The sequence below is a fragment of the Halichoerus grypus genome, chromosome 1, assembly GCF_964656455.1.
Source record: "Halichoerus grypus chromosome 1, mHalGry1.hap1.1, whole genome shotgun sequence".
NCBI lineage: Eukaryota > Metazoa > Chordata > Mammalia > Carnivora > Phocidae > Halichoerus > Halichoerus grypus.
In genome coordinates this window covers 45,577,398-45,594,320 of record NC_135712.1, presented here as the reverse complement: position 1 = coordinate 45,594,320, position 16,923 = coordinate 45,577,398, and the positions used below count along the sequence as shown (strand labels likewise).

The 16,923-nt window shown below is 35.2% G+C and overlaps 1 protein-coding gene across 1 annotated transcript; it reads right to left on the bottom strand.

Moving 5' to 3' along the window:
* Nucleotides 1-9,162: 9,162 nt before the first annotated feature.
* On the bottom strand, nucleotides 9,163-15,721 carry LOC118521626 (olfactory receptor 5AC1-like). Its single transcript, XM_078058859.1, has 3 exons — nucleotides 15,646-15,721; nucleotides 14,861-14,917; nucleotides 9,163-10,100 (listed from the first exon to the last, which is right to left on the bottom strand). Exons 1-3 carry the CDS (start codon nucleotides 15,719-15,721, stop codon nucleotides 9,163-9,165), a joined length of 1,071 nt encoding a protein of 356 aa, XP_077914985.1.
* Between the last annotated feature and the right edge of the window lie 1,202 nt (nucleotides 15,722-16,923).

The window sequence follows — 16,923 nt, the reverse complement described above, 5'->3', positions numbered from 1 at the left end:
GTCTCTTCAACAAATGGTGTTGGAAAAATTGGACAGCCACATGCAGAAGAATGAAACTGGACCATTTCCTTACACCACACACAAAAATAGACTCAAAATGGATGAAAGACCTCAATGTGAGACAGGAATCCATCAAAATCCTTGAGGAGAACACAGGCAGCAACCTCTTCAACCTCAGCTGCAACAACTTCTTCCTAGAAACATCACCAAGGGCAAGGGAAGCAAGGGCAAAAATTAACTATTAGGACTTCATCAAGATAAAAAGCTTTTGCACAGCAAAGGAAACAGTCAACAAACCCAAAGACAACCAACAGAACCAGAGAAGATATTTGCAAATGTCTTATAGGATAAAGGGCTAGTATCCAAAATCTATAAAGAACTTATCAAACTCAACAGCCAAAGAGCAAATAATCCAATCAAGAAATGGGCAGAAGACATGAACAGACATTTCTCCAAAGAAGACATCCAAATGGCCAACAGACACATGAAAAAGTGCTCAACATCACTCAGCATCAGGCAAATCCAAATCAAAACCACAATGAGATACCACCTCTCACCAGTCAGAATGGCTATAATTAGGAAGTCAGGAAACGACATTTGTTGGCGAGGATGCAGAGAAAGGGGAACCTCCTACATGTTGGAGGGAATGCAAGCTGGTGCAGCCACTCTGGAAAACAGTATGGAGGTTCCTCAAAAAGTTGAAAATAGAGCTACTCTATGACCCAGCAATTTGCACTACTGGATATTTACCCCAAAGATATAAATGTAGTGGTCCGAAGGGGCATGTGCACCCCAATGTTTATAGCAACAATGTCTACAATAGCCACACTATGGAAAGAGCCTTGATGTCCATCAACAAATTAATGGATAAAGAAGATGTGGTGTATATATACAATGGAATATTACACAGCCATCAAAAATGAAATCTTGACATTTACAAAGATGTGAATGGAACTAGAAGGTGTTATGCTAAGCAAAATAAGTCAATCAGAGAAAGACAATTATCATATGATCTCACTGATATGTGGAATTTAAGAGACAAGGCAGAGGATCATAAGGGAAGAGAAGAAAAAATGAAACAAGGTAAAACCAGAGAGGGAGACAAACCATTTCTTTTTCTTTTTTTTTTTTTAAGATTTTATTTATTTATTTGACAGAGAGAGAGGGAACACAGCAAGGGGAGTGGGAGAGGGAGAAGCATGCTTCCCGCCTAGCAGGGAGCCCGATGCAGGGCTTGATCCTAGGACCCTGGGATCATGACCTGAGCCAAAGGTAGACGCTTAGCAACTGAGCCACCCAGGCGCCCCCAGAGGGAGACAAACCATAAGAGACTCTTAATCATAGGAAACAAACTAGAGTTCCTGGAGGTGAGGCGGGTGGAGGGATGGGATAACTGGGTGATGCACATTGGGAAGGGTATGTGTTGTAAAGAGCACTGGGTATTATATAAGACTGTTGAATCACAGACCTATACCCCTGAAACAAATAATACATTATATGTCAATCAATTGAATTTAAATAAGAAAAAAATTTAAAAAAATAAAAATAATAAAATAAAAGGAGATACTAATATGATATATGAAATAACTAGATTCTGGTGTGACCACATGGGTGTGTTTAGGGAGCATCCATAGGTCAGTCTGTGCCTTTGACTTACCATTGCTTTTCTCCCCTTTTAGCAGAAATGCCAAGTAGTTCCCCCAGGCATGCTCTCCTAAAACAGGCCCACTCATCTCTCTCTCCATCCTGACCAGAAAAGTAAACTTATTCATGAACTTTTCCTGCCAAACGTGGCCAGCTTCATTTTACTTCTTCTTCAAACTGGCCACCCGGCTTTGGTCTAGCCAACCCCATGCTAGCCTTGTGCACCAGGAGTAACATGTTCTCCTCTGGCTCCATTTCTTTAACACTAGAAATCAAGATTCAAAGTGGACTTACAGGGTAAAGCCCCTTGAACCTCTAGTCTAGGCCATAATTTCCTGTGTTTTTTGGTTTTGGTTTTTGGTTTTAGTTTTTTTAAGTACAAAAAGGTGCTTTTATTATAGCACAGGGACAGGACCTATGGGCAGAAAGAGCTGCATTGTGATTGTGAGGAGGGATTGATTATATACTTTTAAGTTGGGGGAGGTAGAGAAAAAGGAAGTAAGGAAGTCTCTAAAGGGATTTTCATAAGTTAAAGATTTGTGTGTTATTTTGACCAAAGCTCAGATAACAATATATTTTTACTTACTATTCTCTGCACTTATATCTTTTTTCTAGAACATCTAAAAGATTTATGTACTACTCCCCAAAACTCCTGGAAGATGATTTAGCTACTTCTGCTCATCTGTTTTATATAAAATATATGGACTTGGGCTTTCCTTTGAAGACTTTTAACCAAAAATTCAAATTAAAAAAAAAAAACACACAAGTATTCAGGCTACTGTTTCTTCTTTAAAAAAAAAAAAAGATTTTATTTATTTATTTGACACAGAGAGAGAGAACACAAGCTGGGGGAGCGGCAGGCAGAGGGAGAGGGAGAGGGAGAAGCAGGCTCCCGGAGGAGCAGGGAGCCCGATGCGGGACTCAATCCCAGGACCCTGAGATCATGACCTGAGCCAAAGGCAGTCGCCCAACCAACGGAGCCACCCAGGCGCCCCAGGTTACTGTTTCTTATTAAATAAGCTTTGGTAGTTTGTATATTTTCAGGGAATTTGTTCATTTCATCTAGTGGACATAATTTTTGTACATAAAGCTATTCAAGATATGTATTTAATGTCCTTTAAACATTATAGCATCTGTAACAATGTATCTTCTTTCTCCAGATATTTGCATTTTAGGTCATTTAGTAACTTAAGTCTCTTCTTTTCTTGGCCAGTTTGGCTAAAAGCTTATCAATTTTATTGATCTTTTCAAAGAACAAGGCTTTTCATTTCTTTGATTTTTCTTTATTATTTTTCTTTCAATTTAATTGATTTCTGCTCTTAATTTATAAATTTATTTTTACTTGCTTTGGATTCAATTTGTTCTTTTTATAGTATCTTAATGAAGAAGCTTTGAACATTAATTCAATCCTTTTTTTAATTTAAATTGAATTAACCAACACGTAGTACATCATTAGTTTCAGATGTAGAGTTAAGTTATTCATCAGTTGCATATAACACCCAGTGCTCGTCACATCACTCTTTTTTCTTTTTTAATATAAACATTTAATGATATAAATTTCTCTTTAAGCACCATTTTAGCTATATCCCACACATTTAAATATTTGTATTTTCATTTTCATTGTATTTAAGATATATTCTTCTTTCCCTTGTTACTATTGCTTTGATCCATGGGTATTTAGGAGGCTCTTTAAAAAAAAAAAAAAAGATTTTATTTTTAAGTAATCTCTATACCCAACATGGGGCTTGAACTTAACAACCCAGAGATTAAGACCTGCGCACCACTGACCGAACCAGCCAGGCACCCCTAGAAGGATGGTTTTTAATTGCCAAATATATAGAGATTCATGGATATCTTTGTCTTATTGATTTCAAGTTTAATTCTGTTATGCTTTATATTTTGCATTAATTCCATTATTTTAAATATTACCCAGAATCGGGTTTATTTTAGTGAACATTCAATGTGCACATAAAAATACTATATGGCTGCTGTTTGATGGAATATTCTATAAATATCATGTTAGTTGATAGTATTTTTCAGGTCTTCTTTACTCTTACTGATGTTCTCTCAACGTTTTTTATCAATTATTGAAAAGTACTCCTTGAAAAAGGAGTACTACAGTCTTACTCTAGAATTGTGAATTTATATATTTCTTCTTTCCATTCTATCAGTTTTTACTTTAAATATTTTGAAGCTCCATTGTTCAGTGCTTACATATTTAGTATTATTTTGTCTTCGTGATAAACTGAACCCTGTATAATTTTGCAATGTCCCTCTTTATCTCTGGTAATATTTCTTGATCTAAGGTCTATTTTGTTTGATAGTCACTCCAGCTTTCTTTTGATGAGTGTTTGCATAGTGGATCTGTTTTCCATCCTTTTACTTCTAATTTAATTAAGTCTTTATATTTGATGTGTGTTTCTTCTGAATTGTATTTAGTTAGATCGTGCTTTTGAATCCAATCAGATAATCTGTCTTATACTTGGTATATAATGCCATTTATATTTAATGAAATTATTGATGTGGTTGGATTAAAAACTATCATTTTAGCTAACATGGTAGATGTTTTTCTGTCCATTATAACTGTTCTTCATTCTCCTTTTTTTCTTTTCATGCCTGCTTTTGGACTAATAGAGACTTTTTTTAAAAGATTTATTTATTTATTTTAGGGAGAGAACAAGCAGAGGGGAGGGGCAGAGGGAGAGAGAGAATCTTAAGCAGACTCTGCGCTAAGCACAGAGCCCAACTTGGGGCTTGATCTCACAACCCTGAGATCACGACCTGAGCCAAAACCAAGAGTCAGACAACTAAATAACTGTGCCACACAGGCACTCTGGATTAATAGAGACTTTTTTGTGATTTCATTTTATATCCACATTTGGCTTATTATTTACACATTGTCTACTTTTTGGTGGTTCCCTTAGGATATACAGTATATCACTTTAGTTAATCACAGTCTATCTTCAAATAATATTATGCCAAGTAATAATTATGTCATATTGAAATAAGATAGTACAGGTATGCCTGATTCCTGTATAAAATTTACAGTACTACCTTAAGGGAGCAGGGGCATCTTAGTTCGTGTTTTGCCAGACTCTGAAACATGATTTGAGTGCAAATAATTTATTTGTGAATAGTTGATGAGTGAGAAAGTGAGGAAGTGAGAGAGGAAAGGAAATGTACCCAATAAAGTGTAATTTATAAACCAATTACAACAGTGGGCAGCCAAGTTTAATCATTTTTTGGAAACACCAGAGGCCACGAATTTCAAAAAGTTTATATCAACCAAAGGGCAAATGATTAGGGATATTTATTCACCAACCACCATCAGTCATTGGTTAATAGATGGTCTGGAGGAGATTCTAGAACATTCATTTCCCAGTTCTTCTAGTCTGCCTTAAGTAAGGGTAGAATAGTTCTGGCCATCAGAGAGAGCCCTCAGATGCAGAAGTACAGCTAGAGAAGATATGGGCAGCTATCAACAGTACCTGTGATAGGAATCAATGAGCAGTGTGATCTGTGACTTACAGTGTATGAGCCATTCAATGCTAGCTATTATAGCAGGTCTGAATATCTCTCAAGCTGCCCATTCTCAAAAACCTAAAGTCGTGGTTATTCCAAAAAATAACCAAAGAAATGATTAAACTTGCTTTTATAGGCTTAGAAAAGCAGAAAACACTGTCTCATAGTGAGTCATAGGACACAGTTTATACTACATAACACTTAGCATAGGGCCTCTTAATTAAAAGGGAGTATCCTCTGATATTTGCCAAAATTCCACTAAAAGAGTGATGGGATATTATTTAATTTATTTTATTGTCTTTGAACTCTAACTGAATGCTTATAATACAGTTACCAGTCACACTATCATCATCTACTGGTCCATTGCGTACAGGTCTCATACAGGCAGCCAGCCACACAGTACCGTGTCATGAGTACTGCCTCTGAGTTAAGCAGTGCACTCAGACTGCAGGGCCATGCGCAGTTGCTCTGCATGCAGTTTGTCCCAATACTCTTCATGGAACCCAGTATTTTTTTCTCAATAGTTTATAAATGTTGTCCCATTGTTTTTGTATTCTCAGTGCAGCAGACAAAACATTACTGTATTTATCTTTCCTTTATCAGTAACCCAGTCTCTCTGTCTAGAAGGTTGTAGATATGCTCTTTACCCCTGGAGTCTGGGACTGTTTGCCAGGAACATATGCTTATGGTTGGGATGCTATAAGTGCTGTCCACTGATGATTATTAAGCTTAGGAATCCAAGATTTCATTTGTTGCTAGGAAATGGCTTGATGATCTGTATTTCAGACTGATTCTGACTTGCCGATTCCAGAATGAACAGCTTTTAAGCTGATGTAAACATACCATAGATCCCTTCAGTAGGAGGTTCTCTCCTAAAATACTTTGAAAGATAAATACTCCAATATATGAAATTTTCTGATGAGTTTGAATATTACTATGGTTTCACAGCACCTGTATTTTGAAGTAACAGTGTCCTTATTCACAAATCTAAATCTTTCCCCTTGCCTAGTTGAAGAGAGGACAGAGGACCTTGCAGAAACATGGATAGAATAGGCATTCAAATCTCCATCATCACCAAAGATGCCTCTATTATGTCCTTCCATTTCTATGACAAGGACCATTTTCTCCCAACTGTATTTGATTTGTAGAAATTTTGAATTCAATTGGCTTCAATGTGTACACTCTTCTTTTTTTTTTTTTTTTTTTTTTTTAATGTGTACACTCTTCTTGTCACTCCCTGTTTAGATCGCCCATCACATTGACGTAAACATTTTAAGTTCATGTTCTCTTTGTGCCCTGTAAAAAGCTCTTTCAAAAGACTGAAACAGGCAGAGCTGACTTCAGTCTTGGCCTTGCATCTTCCTGCCTTGCATTCCTATTATGTCTATTCATCAGATTTTCTGTATACATGATTCTTCCTCTTAATTCTTCCCTATGGCTCAGCAATATCAGGCCATCACCTAGAGATTTTGCAACAGTAATAGGTAGCCAAAGATAGTACAGATTCAAACGAATTATACATTTGCCACTTCAGAGTTCCTTTAAATTTAGATGTCCAACAGAGAAAGTCACTATACATTTCCATGGAGTAGCCAATGAAAGAAAAATAAATATTACACTGTAAGTTTTCATAATCATTTCAGAAATAAGAACCCTTCCATATTGGCACCTACCCAAATTAAGATATATTGCATTGTCTAACCAAAGAACTAAATTATTTTTACTTGAGTAATAGTAAATGTGTAAGAGATTATAAGAGTAGTAACTATGTAAATTTATGTTTCTGCTTTATTAAACATGAAAAGATACAGTATACTCCTAATATCTGAGGAGATATGTCCTGAAATCTTCCAATACCCGCAAATTCTGAAATACCAATATTGCCAATAATTTCCCTGACAAAAGGTACTATGTATTTTCATACAATTGAGCCATACTTTTATTCAATAGTTTACTTTTTATTTTATCCCAATTATGATTCTTCTCAGTAAAATCCACCAATCTCCTATATTTTCTTCACTACAAAGAAGATTTTCTTTCTTCAGGGAGTTTCCTCCAAGAAGTCACTTCACGTGAGTCTCTGAACAGTTGAAAAACAGCAAGCTTTTTTTTTCTTTCAAGTTTTTTTTTTTAATTCCAATTTGTTAATATACAATGTAATATTAGTTTCAGGTGTAGAATTGAGTGATTCATCACTTACATAACAACACCCGGTTGTTGTCATCACAAGTGCCCTCCTTACTACCCATCACCCATTTAACACATCCTCCCTACCCTCCAGCCACCTCCCCTCCAGCAAACTTCAGTTTGTTCTCTATAGGTAAGAGTCTGTTTTATGGTTTTCCTGTCTCTTCCCTACCCCATGTTCATCTGTTTTGTTTCTTAAATTCCACATTTGAGTGAAATCATATGATATTTGTCTTTCTCTGACTGACTTATTTCACTTAACATGATACTCTCTAACTCCATCCATGTTATTGCAAACAGCAAGATTTCATTCTTTTTTTGTGGCTGAGAAATATTCCATAGTATATATATATATATATATATATATATATATATATACCACTTCTTCTTTATCCATTCCTCAGTTCCTCAGTTGATGGGCTTTTTCCATAATTTGTCTATTATTGATAATGCTGTTATAAACATCAAGGTGCATGTATCCCTTTGAATCAGTATTTTTTTATCCCTTAGGTAAATATCTAGTAATGCAATTGCTGGATTATTTCTTTCACATAAACAAAAATAAATTCAAAATGGATAAAAGACCTAAATGTGAGACAGGAAGCCATCAAAATCCTAGAGGAGAACATAGGCAGCAACCTCTTTGACCTCAAGTGTAGCAACTTCTTACTAGATGTATCTCCTTAAGCAAAGGAAACAAAAGCAAAAATCAACTATTGGGACTTCATCAAGATAAAAATCTTCTGCACAGTGAAGGAAACAATCGACAAAACTAAAAGGCAACCTTTGGAATGGGAAGAGATATTTGGAAATGACATATCTTATAAAGGGTTAGTCTCCAAAATATATAAAAAACTTATACAACTCAACATGCAGAAAATAAATAAACCAGGGGCACCTGGGTGGCTCAGTTCGTTGAGCATCCAACTCTCAGCTCAGGTCTTGATCTCAGGGTTGTGAGTCCAAGCCCCAGTTAAAAAATGGGCAGAAGATATTAATAGACAATTTTCCAAAGAGATACAGATAACCAATATATATGAAAAGAGGTTTAACATCACTGATCATCAGGGTAATACAAATTAGAATGACAATAAGATATCACCTCACACCTGTCAGAATGGCTAAAATTAACAACACAGGAAACAACAGATGTTGGCGAGAATATGGAGAAAGGGGAACCCTCTTACACTGTTGGTGGGAATGCAAACTGGAAAAGCAGCAAGACTTTTGAGATGTAGACCCTAGACAATTGTCTTGGCTCAGTCACAACAGCTTCAACAAAGAAACATGCAAATGTCTGCCACAATAAAATTTTAAACTATTATATCTAATTTAGAGGAAATTTACAAAGAGTAAAAAAGCACAAATTCTAAATACTTAATTTTAAAAAGATGTTCTATTTTTCATAAAGAATTCAGTTTTCTGTGATATTAAGATCATCTTCCACTGAAACAAATATCCCCTGAAGTTGACTTTCATCACACAGCACTCAGAAACTGCCTTAGTCATTGCCTTCTACTAAAACTATAAAGCCAGGGCTAATTTGCATAACTTCAGATCCCTTGTGTTTTGCAGAGTTTGGAAAAAGCAAGTTTAAATTTTGTTTTAAGAACTATTTTTATGTATTGGGCTCCTGGGTGGCTCAGATGGTTAAGCGTCTGCCTTTGCCTCAGGTCATGATCCCAGGGTCCTGGGATCAAGTCCCACATCGGGCTCCCTGCTCCTTTGGAGCCTGCTTCTCCCTCTGCCTCTCTCTCTCTCTCTGTCTCTCATGAATAAATAAATAAAATCTTAAAAAAAAAGAACTATTTATGTATTTATTATTCTCCTCAAGGCACCTATCACCTCTTGGTTTCTCAGACTGTAAATAAAAGGATTTAGCAGGGGAATTATTATTGTATAAAATACAGAATACATTTTATCTTGATTTTCAGCTCGTCCAGACCCAGGACACACATACATGAAGAAGAGAGTGCCATAGAACAAAGAGACAGAGAGCAGGTGGGCGCTGCACGTGGAGAAGGCTTTGCTCCTGCCCTTTTCAGACTTCTTTTTCAGAATGGTGAAGAGGACATAGGAGTAAGAGATGATAATTGTCATAAAAGTGAAAGATTGTATAAAGACTGAAAATATAAAAATCAGGAGCATATTAACTCTAGGGTCAGTACAGGAAATCTTAAACAGTTGTAAAATTTCACAGTAGAAATAATGTATTACATTGGACTTGCAGAAAGTTAATCTAAATAACAAACTAACATGCAGCATAGGATGAAGAAACCCAATAATATATGAAACACTTAATAACTGAATGCAGAATGTATTGGACATCACCACTGGATAAAGCAAGGGGTTACATATGGCTACATAACGGTCATAGGCCATCACTACCAGGAGGAAACATTCTGTGTTTGCACTGGAAGCAAAAATATAAAATTGAGTGATGCATTCAACCAGGGATGTCATATGATTGTTAGACAAAAAATTCATTAGCATCCTGGGAGTCACAGAGGATGAGGAACAAGCATCTGCAAGGGCCAAACTGCCAAGGAGTAAGTACATGGGGGTGTGAAGATGGGGGTCCTTCCAGATGAGAAAAATCAGTCTGAGGTTGCCCACCATAGTGGTGAGGTAGATGACCAAGAACACCAGGAACAGGGGGACCTGCAGCCCTGGATGATCTGTAAGTCCTGTGAGAACAAACTCAGTCACCTGCGTTTTGTTTCCATCAGATTCACTGAAGCTGATCACTGAAATGAAAGAATAAGTGAAGAACACAGTCATAAAATACCATGAAAATAATCACATTTTATTTGAAAATAAATGTATCTTCTTTTTTTATATATCCCTTTAATCAGAATGTTTAATTTTACACTTGAGTATTTTTACAAACAGTATGTATTTAGGCAACTGTTCCTAAAAATTAGGGGGAATATATGTATATTCCATATATATATGGAATTCATTACTGTATAAGAGAAGTGGGCTTATTTTTTATTTGGAAAAAATTGATTGTAATTTAATAATCATCCTCTAATTTAAAATCTTTAAAAATAGAAATAGAATTTTTAAAAATATGCTAGGGGCACCTGGGTGGCTCAGTTGGTTAAGTGTCCAACTCTTGATTCCGGCTCAGGTCATGATCTCAGGGTTGGGAGATCAAGCCCCCCATGGGGCTCTGTGCTGGACATGGAGCCTGCTTAGGATTCTCTTTCTCTCTCTCTCCCTCTGCACCTCCCCCCAACTCATGTGTGTATGTGAGCTCTCTCTGTAAAAAAACAAAAAAATTTTAAAAACTAAATATGCTAAAGATTAGTTATCAAAACCAATAGCATACATTCTAAATGGTACAGCATCTCCCTCAAATTAAGAACAGATTGAAACGCTTACTCTGACCATTATTGTATGGTATTTTTTTAGAAACTGCAATACATCTGAGATATGAAAGTAATATAATAAAGATATAAGTAAATGTCATAATAATTGTAGGAAATAAATTCATATTTTTTCTAATGTTATATTGTTATAATTAAATAACATTATGACTTTAATAAGTACCAGATGAAGGCTGGATACAAAAAGAATTACTAGATTTTTATCCTTTGCAAACAAGAAAGAGAAATAAGAGGGAACTATATCAATTATAATAGCCATACACTTTAAAATACATTGAAATATTTTTAAAATATGTGAGACCTATGTGAATAAAATTGTAAAAACTTAACAAAGAATATTATACAATTTCTAAAGAAATAGACAGCCAAAATATGTTCTCAGATTAGAATACTTAGTATTGTAAATATGTCAGTAGAATTCAATTAATTTTTAGTTAGAACCCTAATTGCGTTTTAATGTGATAGCATAAGCATAAAATTCTTATAAAAGTATTTTGAAGAGACAAGGAAAATATGAACTGTATGAAAGTCAAGTATGCCGTGGTGTTAGAACATAAAGCCATTTAATAGAATGTAATGTGACATGGAAATAGGAAAATATAATAGTAAAACCAAATAAAGATTCCAAAGATTGATTCAAATATATTTATTGGAATTTAACATAGTACATGGATGATTTTTCAATTGACAATGTTGATTTAGTCAATAAATATTGTGACTATACTTGCCTATCTGGGAAAAAAAGTAAGAATGGCTTCCTTTTCTATGCTTGTATTAAAATTGCAGCTGGATCAGGGTGTCTGGGTGGCTCAGCTGGTTAAGCGTCCAACTCTTGATTTCAGTTCAGGTCATGATCTCAGGGTCCTGAGATAGAGCTCTACTTCAGGCTCCATGCTTAGCATGGAGTCAGCTTGAGATTCTCTCTCCACCTCTGCCTGTCCCCCTGCTCTCACTCTCTCTCTCTAAAAATAAATAAAATCTTTTTAAAAATAAAAATAAATAAAATCTAAAATTGCTGCTGGATCAAGGACTTAAAAGTAAAAAATAAAAAAAACAATTTAAACATTCTAAGAAAATTCATGAAATAAATATAATTTAAATATATAACAAAAATCTTTGACTAGGGGTGCCTGGGTGGCTCAGTCAGTTAAGCATCTGCCTTCCACTCAAGTCATAATCCCAGGGTATTGGGATCAAGCCCCACATGAGACTACTTCCTTGGCCAGGAGGCTGCTTCTCCCTTACCCTCTGCCTGCTGCTTCCCCGGCTCGTATTTTCCCTCTCTCTCTTTCTCTCTCTCTCTCTCTCAGTCAAATAAATAAATAAAATGAAAAAAAAACTTTGACTAATATAAGAAAGCCATAATAAAGAAAGATATAGATATATTTAATCTAATGTTTAAATTCATGAAAATAGAGTATGTATCAAATCTTTCACAAGGTAAAAGATGACTAAAACTTTGGAAGAATATGTATAATTAATATAATAGGTAAAATATTAGTATCTATCAGGTGCAAAGAAATATTACTAATTGGTAAGAAAATCAAGTAATTCAATGGAAAAATAAAAATGGAATTGAAAGAGCAAGTCACAGAAGAATATATCAACACATTCAATAAATGTGGGAAAAGATGCTCACCTTCCCCAGTACTCAAGATGTGCAAATAAAATAAGACATTATTTTTCATTCCTCAGATTAGCAAAATCTACTGGTTGTCAGAATTTGGAAATGGTCATTCTCACACTTACTGGTAAAAATGTAAATTATTAAGACTTTGAAAAACAATTTGCCAATATTTTTTAAAAATAAAAATACACATACTTTTCAACTCAGTGATCCATGCCTTCAATCCATTCTATAGCAATAGCATATCATTTCATAGGGAGAGAAGTCTACTGCAGCATTGTTCATGGTGGCAAAACACTGGAAATAATATGTAAACCAACAGGATGAAGCAATGGTTGAACAAATCCTGGTATAATCATACTAATCAATATTATGGCAGTCATTTAAAATGTTATTGCTCTACCATTTTTCTCAAAGAAATTTCCACAATTGTTAGGAATGTGAGAAAACTAAGATGCATAGAAATGTTTTTAATATTATCCCATTAAACAAACAGGCACTAAAATCTTAAAATTCTCACTCTGTATATCTATGAATACATGCACATATATACATTTGCATATAACCATATGAACATAAAGACTGTGTGAAATGATAGACCCTAGCTTGTTAATATTTATTGTCTGCTGTAGGTGATAGGAGAGTAATAAAGAGGAGGGAGAATTAAACAGTACCTCCAAAACAGTTTTTGTGATAAAGACACAATATACAATGTCATCCTATTTATACAATTATAAATATTCATATACGGTCAAAGATATATATTTAAGGATAGTCATAAGAGTTTTGATAGTGAAGAAGAGAAAAGGAAACAGGAATAATAATACTATTATTGCATTTAGTAGAATAGAATAAATCATAAGTAAATTTTATTTTACAGATTTTCTGTATTGTAAAATAGAGAAAAAATATTGGATTATGTAGCATATGCTTTTGGATATTTTTGGCCATATTTGAATTCATCCATTGAGAGTGATTTCTCTCTCTCGTTCTCTCTTACTCAAAAGGTTTTTTGTAAATGAATAGAGTTAGGTATACCAGCACGATAAGCTTTTTTAAATAGATTTTTTCATGTTCAGGTGCCTTTCTTTTTGATATGTTAGTAAATATTTTATAATTTTTACCAACATTACATATGGAATATTTGATGTGGCCTTTAAATAATTTGTTTGATTTTGTTCTATGACCTAAAAATTTTGCCTAAAAGTAAATCCAAAAGAAGAGATCCCAAGATATTTAGAAGTGAATGCACAGACTCTTAGATCACCTAGAAGAAAAAAATCTGCCTATAATTTGATGTGTAAATTCATTGTTTCTCAAAATAAAATGAATAACACAATTTTATACATATACTTCTTGCTGATTAAAACACAAAAATTTTACCTATTTACCAAAATTGTATTCTTTAACTTTAAAACAGGTCCATAGGCAATATTTTTCTTACTGGTTCAGGATTAGGGAGAATGGTGAGTTATTTTCCATATTCTTTGAGAATAGAACAAGAAAAAATTATCTTTAAAAATTTATCTTTTAAAGTATATACCCATGAGGAGCCCTGGAAACACAACACAAGCATCAAGAAGACTGAAATATTTCCTCTAAAAATTGACCTTAATGGACATTGATGGCAAGTCATTTAATTTCCAGGGTAGAGGTTTTGTCCTGAGTGAGCCTACCCTGCTTTCTTGACAACTATAAACCCATAATTGATACCTTATTTTCCTAATTAGGTCAAGGTCTATTAAGTGCTTGGATCTTTTCCATGTCTATCTATCTATCTACCTATCTCTATATCATATATATTTGTGTGTGTGTGTGTGTGTGTATGGATATATATAGCTATAGATATACACTATGTGTGTGTGTGTGTGTGTGTGTGTATTCCTATACACACACACACATATATACACATATACCTATTTGGAATTAAGAGGCTGAAGAATATTATCAGTGGGGACTTTAGTCATCTTTTCATGATTCCATGAACAAACTAAGGAAGTTTAAGCACCATAATTTAGTTTTGTCTTTAGCCTGACAAGGAAAATTTTCTATAGTATAAAATAACCTCTGAAAATTTTGAGTCACCATCATTATTTTTCCATTTGTCTCATTTTTCTATTATCTCGTTTACTATTAAAAAGGAATCTTATTATATATGTCTCTTCAACAGTCAAACATTTAGTACTTATGAAAAGCATCCAGAATTGTCTATCCTGAAGAGAAACAGAAAATCTCATAGGGTTACCAGGATTTTCATTTCTGACCCGGATATTTCATTATCAAATAAGCAAATTGAAAAACTACAAATAATGAAAATTAGATCCTAGTGCCCTCACTCAGTTTTTTTCAGTCTTTGGGAGACTGATAAATGATGGGTTTCTTGAAGGAAAGATGGTGGGTTTCCAAAGAAAAAAAAAAAGAAAAAAAATGTAAATTTCCCTCTACCATACTTTACATTGCTGGGGAGCCAATCATCTTTATGAATTACCAAACTGACGAAGCTGCTGGCTGCTTTCATGTCCATGGCTGTACTTCCTCTTGAAACCTTTAAATGAAGAAAAGTGGAAGATGCAGAATGAAGCAGTGACGTGTGCCAAGATTTCCCTTGGAAACCCCAACTGTGGGGACATGTTTATTTGTACTCTTTTTCAAATCTATTCGTGAAAAAGAAGAATAAGTCTTTGGAATTCCCTCGGTGAAAGTTACCAATGGAGTCCCTGTAGGACAGAGGTGAAGCTGTTCTACTGGGCATTGTGAGCTAATCAGGGAATAACCCAGACACACCAGGTATAACAATTAGAAGCATACTTTGTGTCAATAGAGTGCACTGCGAGGGAGACATGACACACTGCCCTTGAGCAGTTTTTAGGTCATATTAATTTCCTTTCTCTTATTGCTCTTGATGTTGCCACATTCCAAACACCTGAGATTTCCCTCAAACATCTCAAAGACTCATGAAACTCAGAATGTACAGATCCAATTCAGTCTTTTCCAACACTATCACCAAATGTGGCCCTCATCCTGTCTTCCCATTCTCAGTTAATGGAATCATCGTTACCCCATATTTAAAGAAACAAACCCAAGAGTCATCCCTTGACATTAAATTCCCCCTCAAACCCTGTCAAAACCATTATCAAACCGGTGGCTTTTATCTCCTTCATATCTGTCGAAACCATCCACTTCTCTCAAAAGTCAAGAAAACTCTATTGCACACCTAGAATACTGACATAACCCTTTAATAATCGATGTGTGTTTTCTAATATTTTCTCCTACCACTGTCTGCATTTGGGCCAATGTCACCTTTATAAAAATACCAAACCACTGAGATCAGCACCATTCTCACACCCATGGAGGCAACTCCATTTAAACCTTTAAATATAACTTATGATCACTCTTAGAAGAAAGATCAAAATCTTTAAGCCTGTGTATCCCTTCCCTCATCCTAAATCTTATCCAATCATCCTCTATACAAAAGTTTCGTCCAATGTAGTTAATAGATTCATTTAGGCGAATGAGTCTGATATTTCAGAATTGATCTAAGAGCTGAAGTTAAAAATCAAAATTACAGTAAATTAAAAAGTTAAAAATTGAGGCGCCTGGGTGGCTCAGTCGGTTAAGTGGCTGCCTTCGGCTCAGGTCATGATCCCATGGTCCTGGGATCAAGCCTCACACTGGGCTCTCTGCTCAGGGGGAGTCTGCTTCTCCTTCTCCCACTCCCCCTGCTTGTGTTCCCTCTCTCAAATAAATAAATAAAACCTTTAAAAAAAAAGTTAAAAATCACGACTTCTGTATGCAGTGTTGATGAGGAAAAAATTCAGTTTGTCAGTTTGTTTTTCTAATCTTAGTGTAAGTGTAATTTTATTTTACAGATTTTTTGCAAAATATAGAAAAATAGAGAATTATAAAATAGAGAAAAAATATTGGGGCCCCTGGGTGGCTCAGTCGGTTAAGAATCCGACTCTTGATTTTGGCTCAGGTCATAATCACAGGGCCCTGAGATGGAGCCCTACATTGAGCTGGCACCGAGCTTGCAGCCTGCTTCAGATTCCCTCTCTCATCTCCCCCTCCCTTCCCCCAGCTTTCTCTTTCTCTCTCAAAAAAAAAAAAAAAAATGTAAGGAGTTCTCCTTAAACAGTGGCTAAGATGCATGCACCTCTCCAAGCCCATTAGAACTCTACCTCTTACGCTGCCTCTGTGAAAGGAATATACACACACTTTTGTGATGAGGCTGACAGAGCTCAAGAACCCAGATAGAAGCCCCGATAGTGCCCACTGGTTGGCACTACATTTTCTGCAGTAATGTGAAGAGGTCATAAGAAAATGACAAACAATAATTATGAACTTGTCCTTTCACTGTCTTGGACATAGTAGAGCATACAACAAAAATCTGATCTAGGTATGAGATAGTAAAACCCTGAATTTCTGACAGATAATAGGATTTATGGCTCAGCTCTCTTGAGCTGCAAAGGCTTCCTCTGAGAAATACTTGTGGGATAGTAACCGTGAGATTCACTCAGGGAAAAGGGAAATTATGCTGTCTATGGGTAGCTT

Excerpts from the sequence above, each read along its gene's own strand:
- LOC118521626 (XM_078058859.1), bottom strand. The coding sequence starts at position 15,721 with ATGGGTGTGAGAATGGTGCTGATCTCAGTGGTTTGGTATTTTTATAAA. Across the intron at positions 14,918-15,645 it reads TGGCCCAAATGCAGACAGTG|GTTTCAAGAGGAAGTACAGC; the intron begins GTAGGAGAAAAT and ends CTTCATTTAAAG. Across the intron at positions 10,101-14,860 it reads CCAGCAGCTTCGTCAGTTTG|TGATCAGCTTCAGTGAATCT; the intron begins GTAATTCATAAA and ends CTTTCATTTCAG.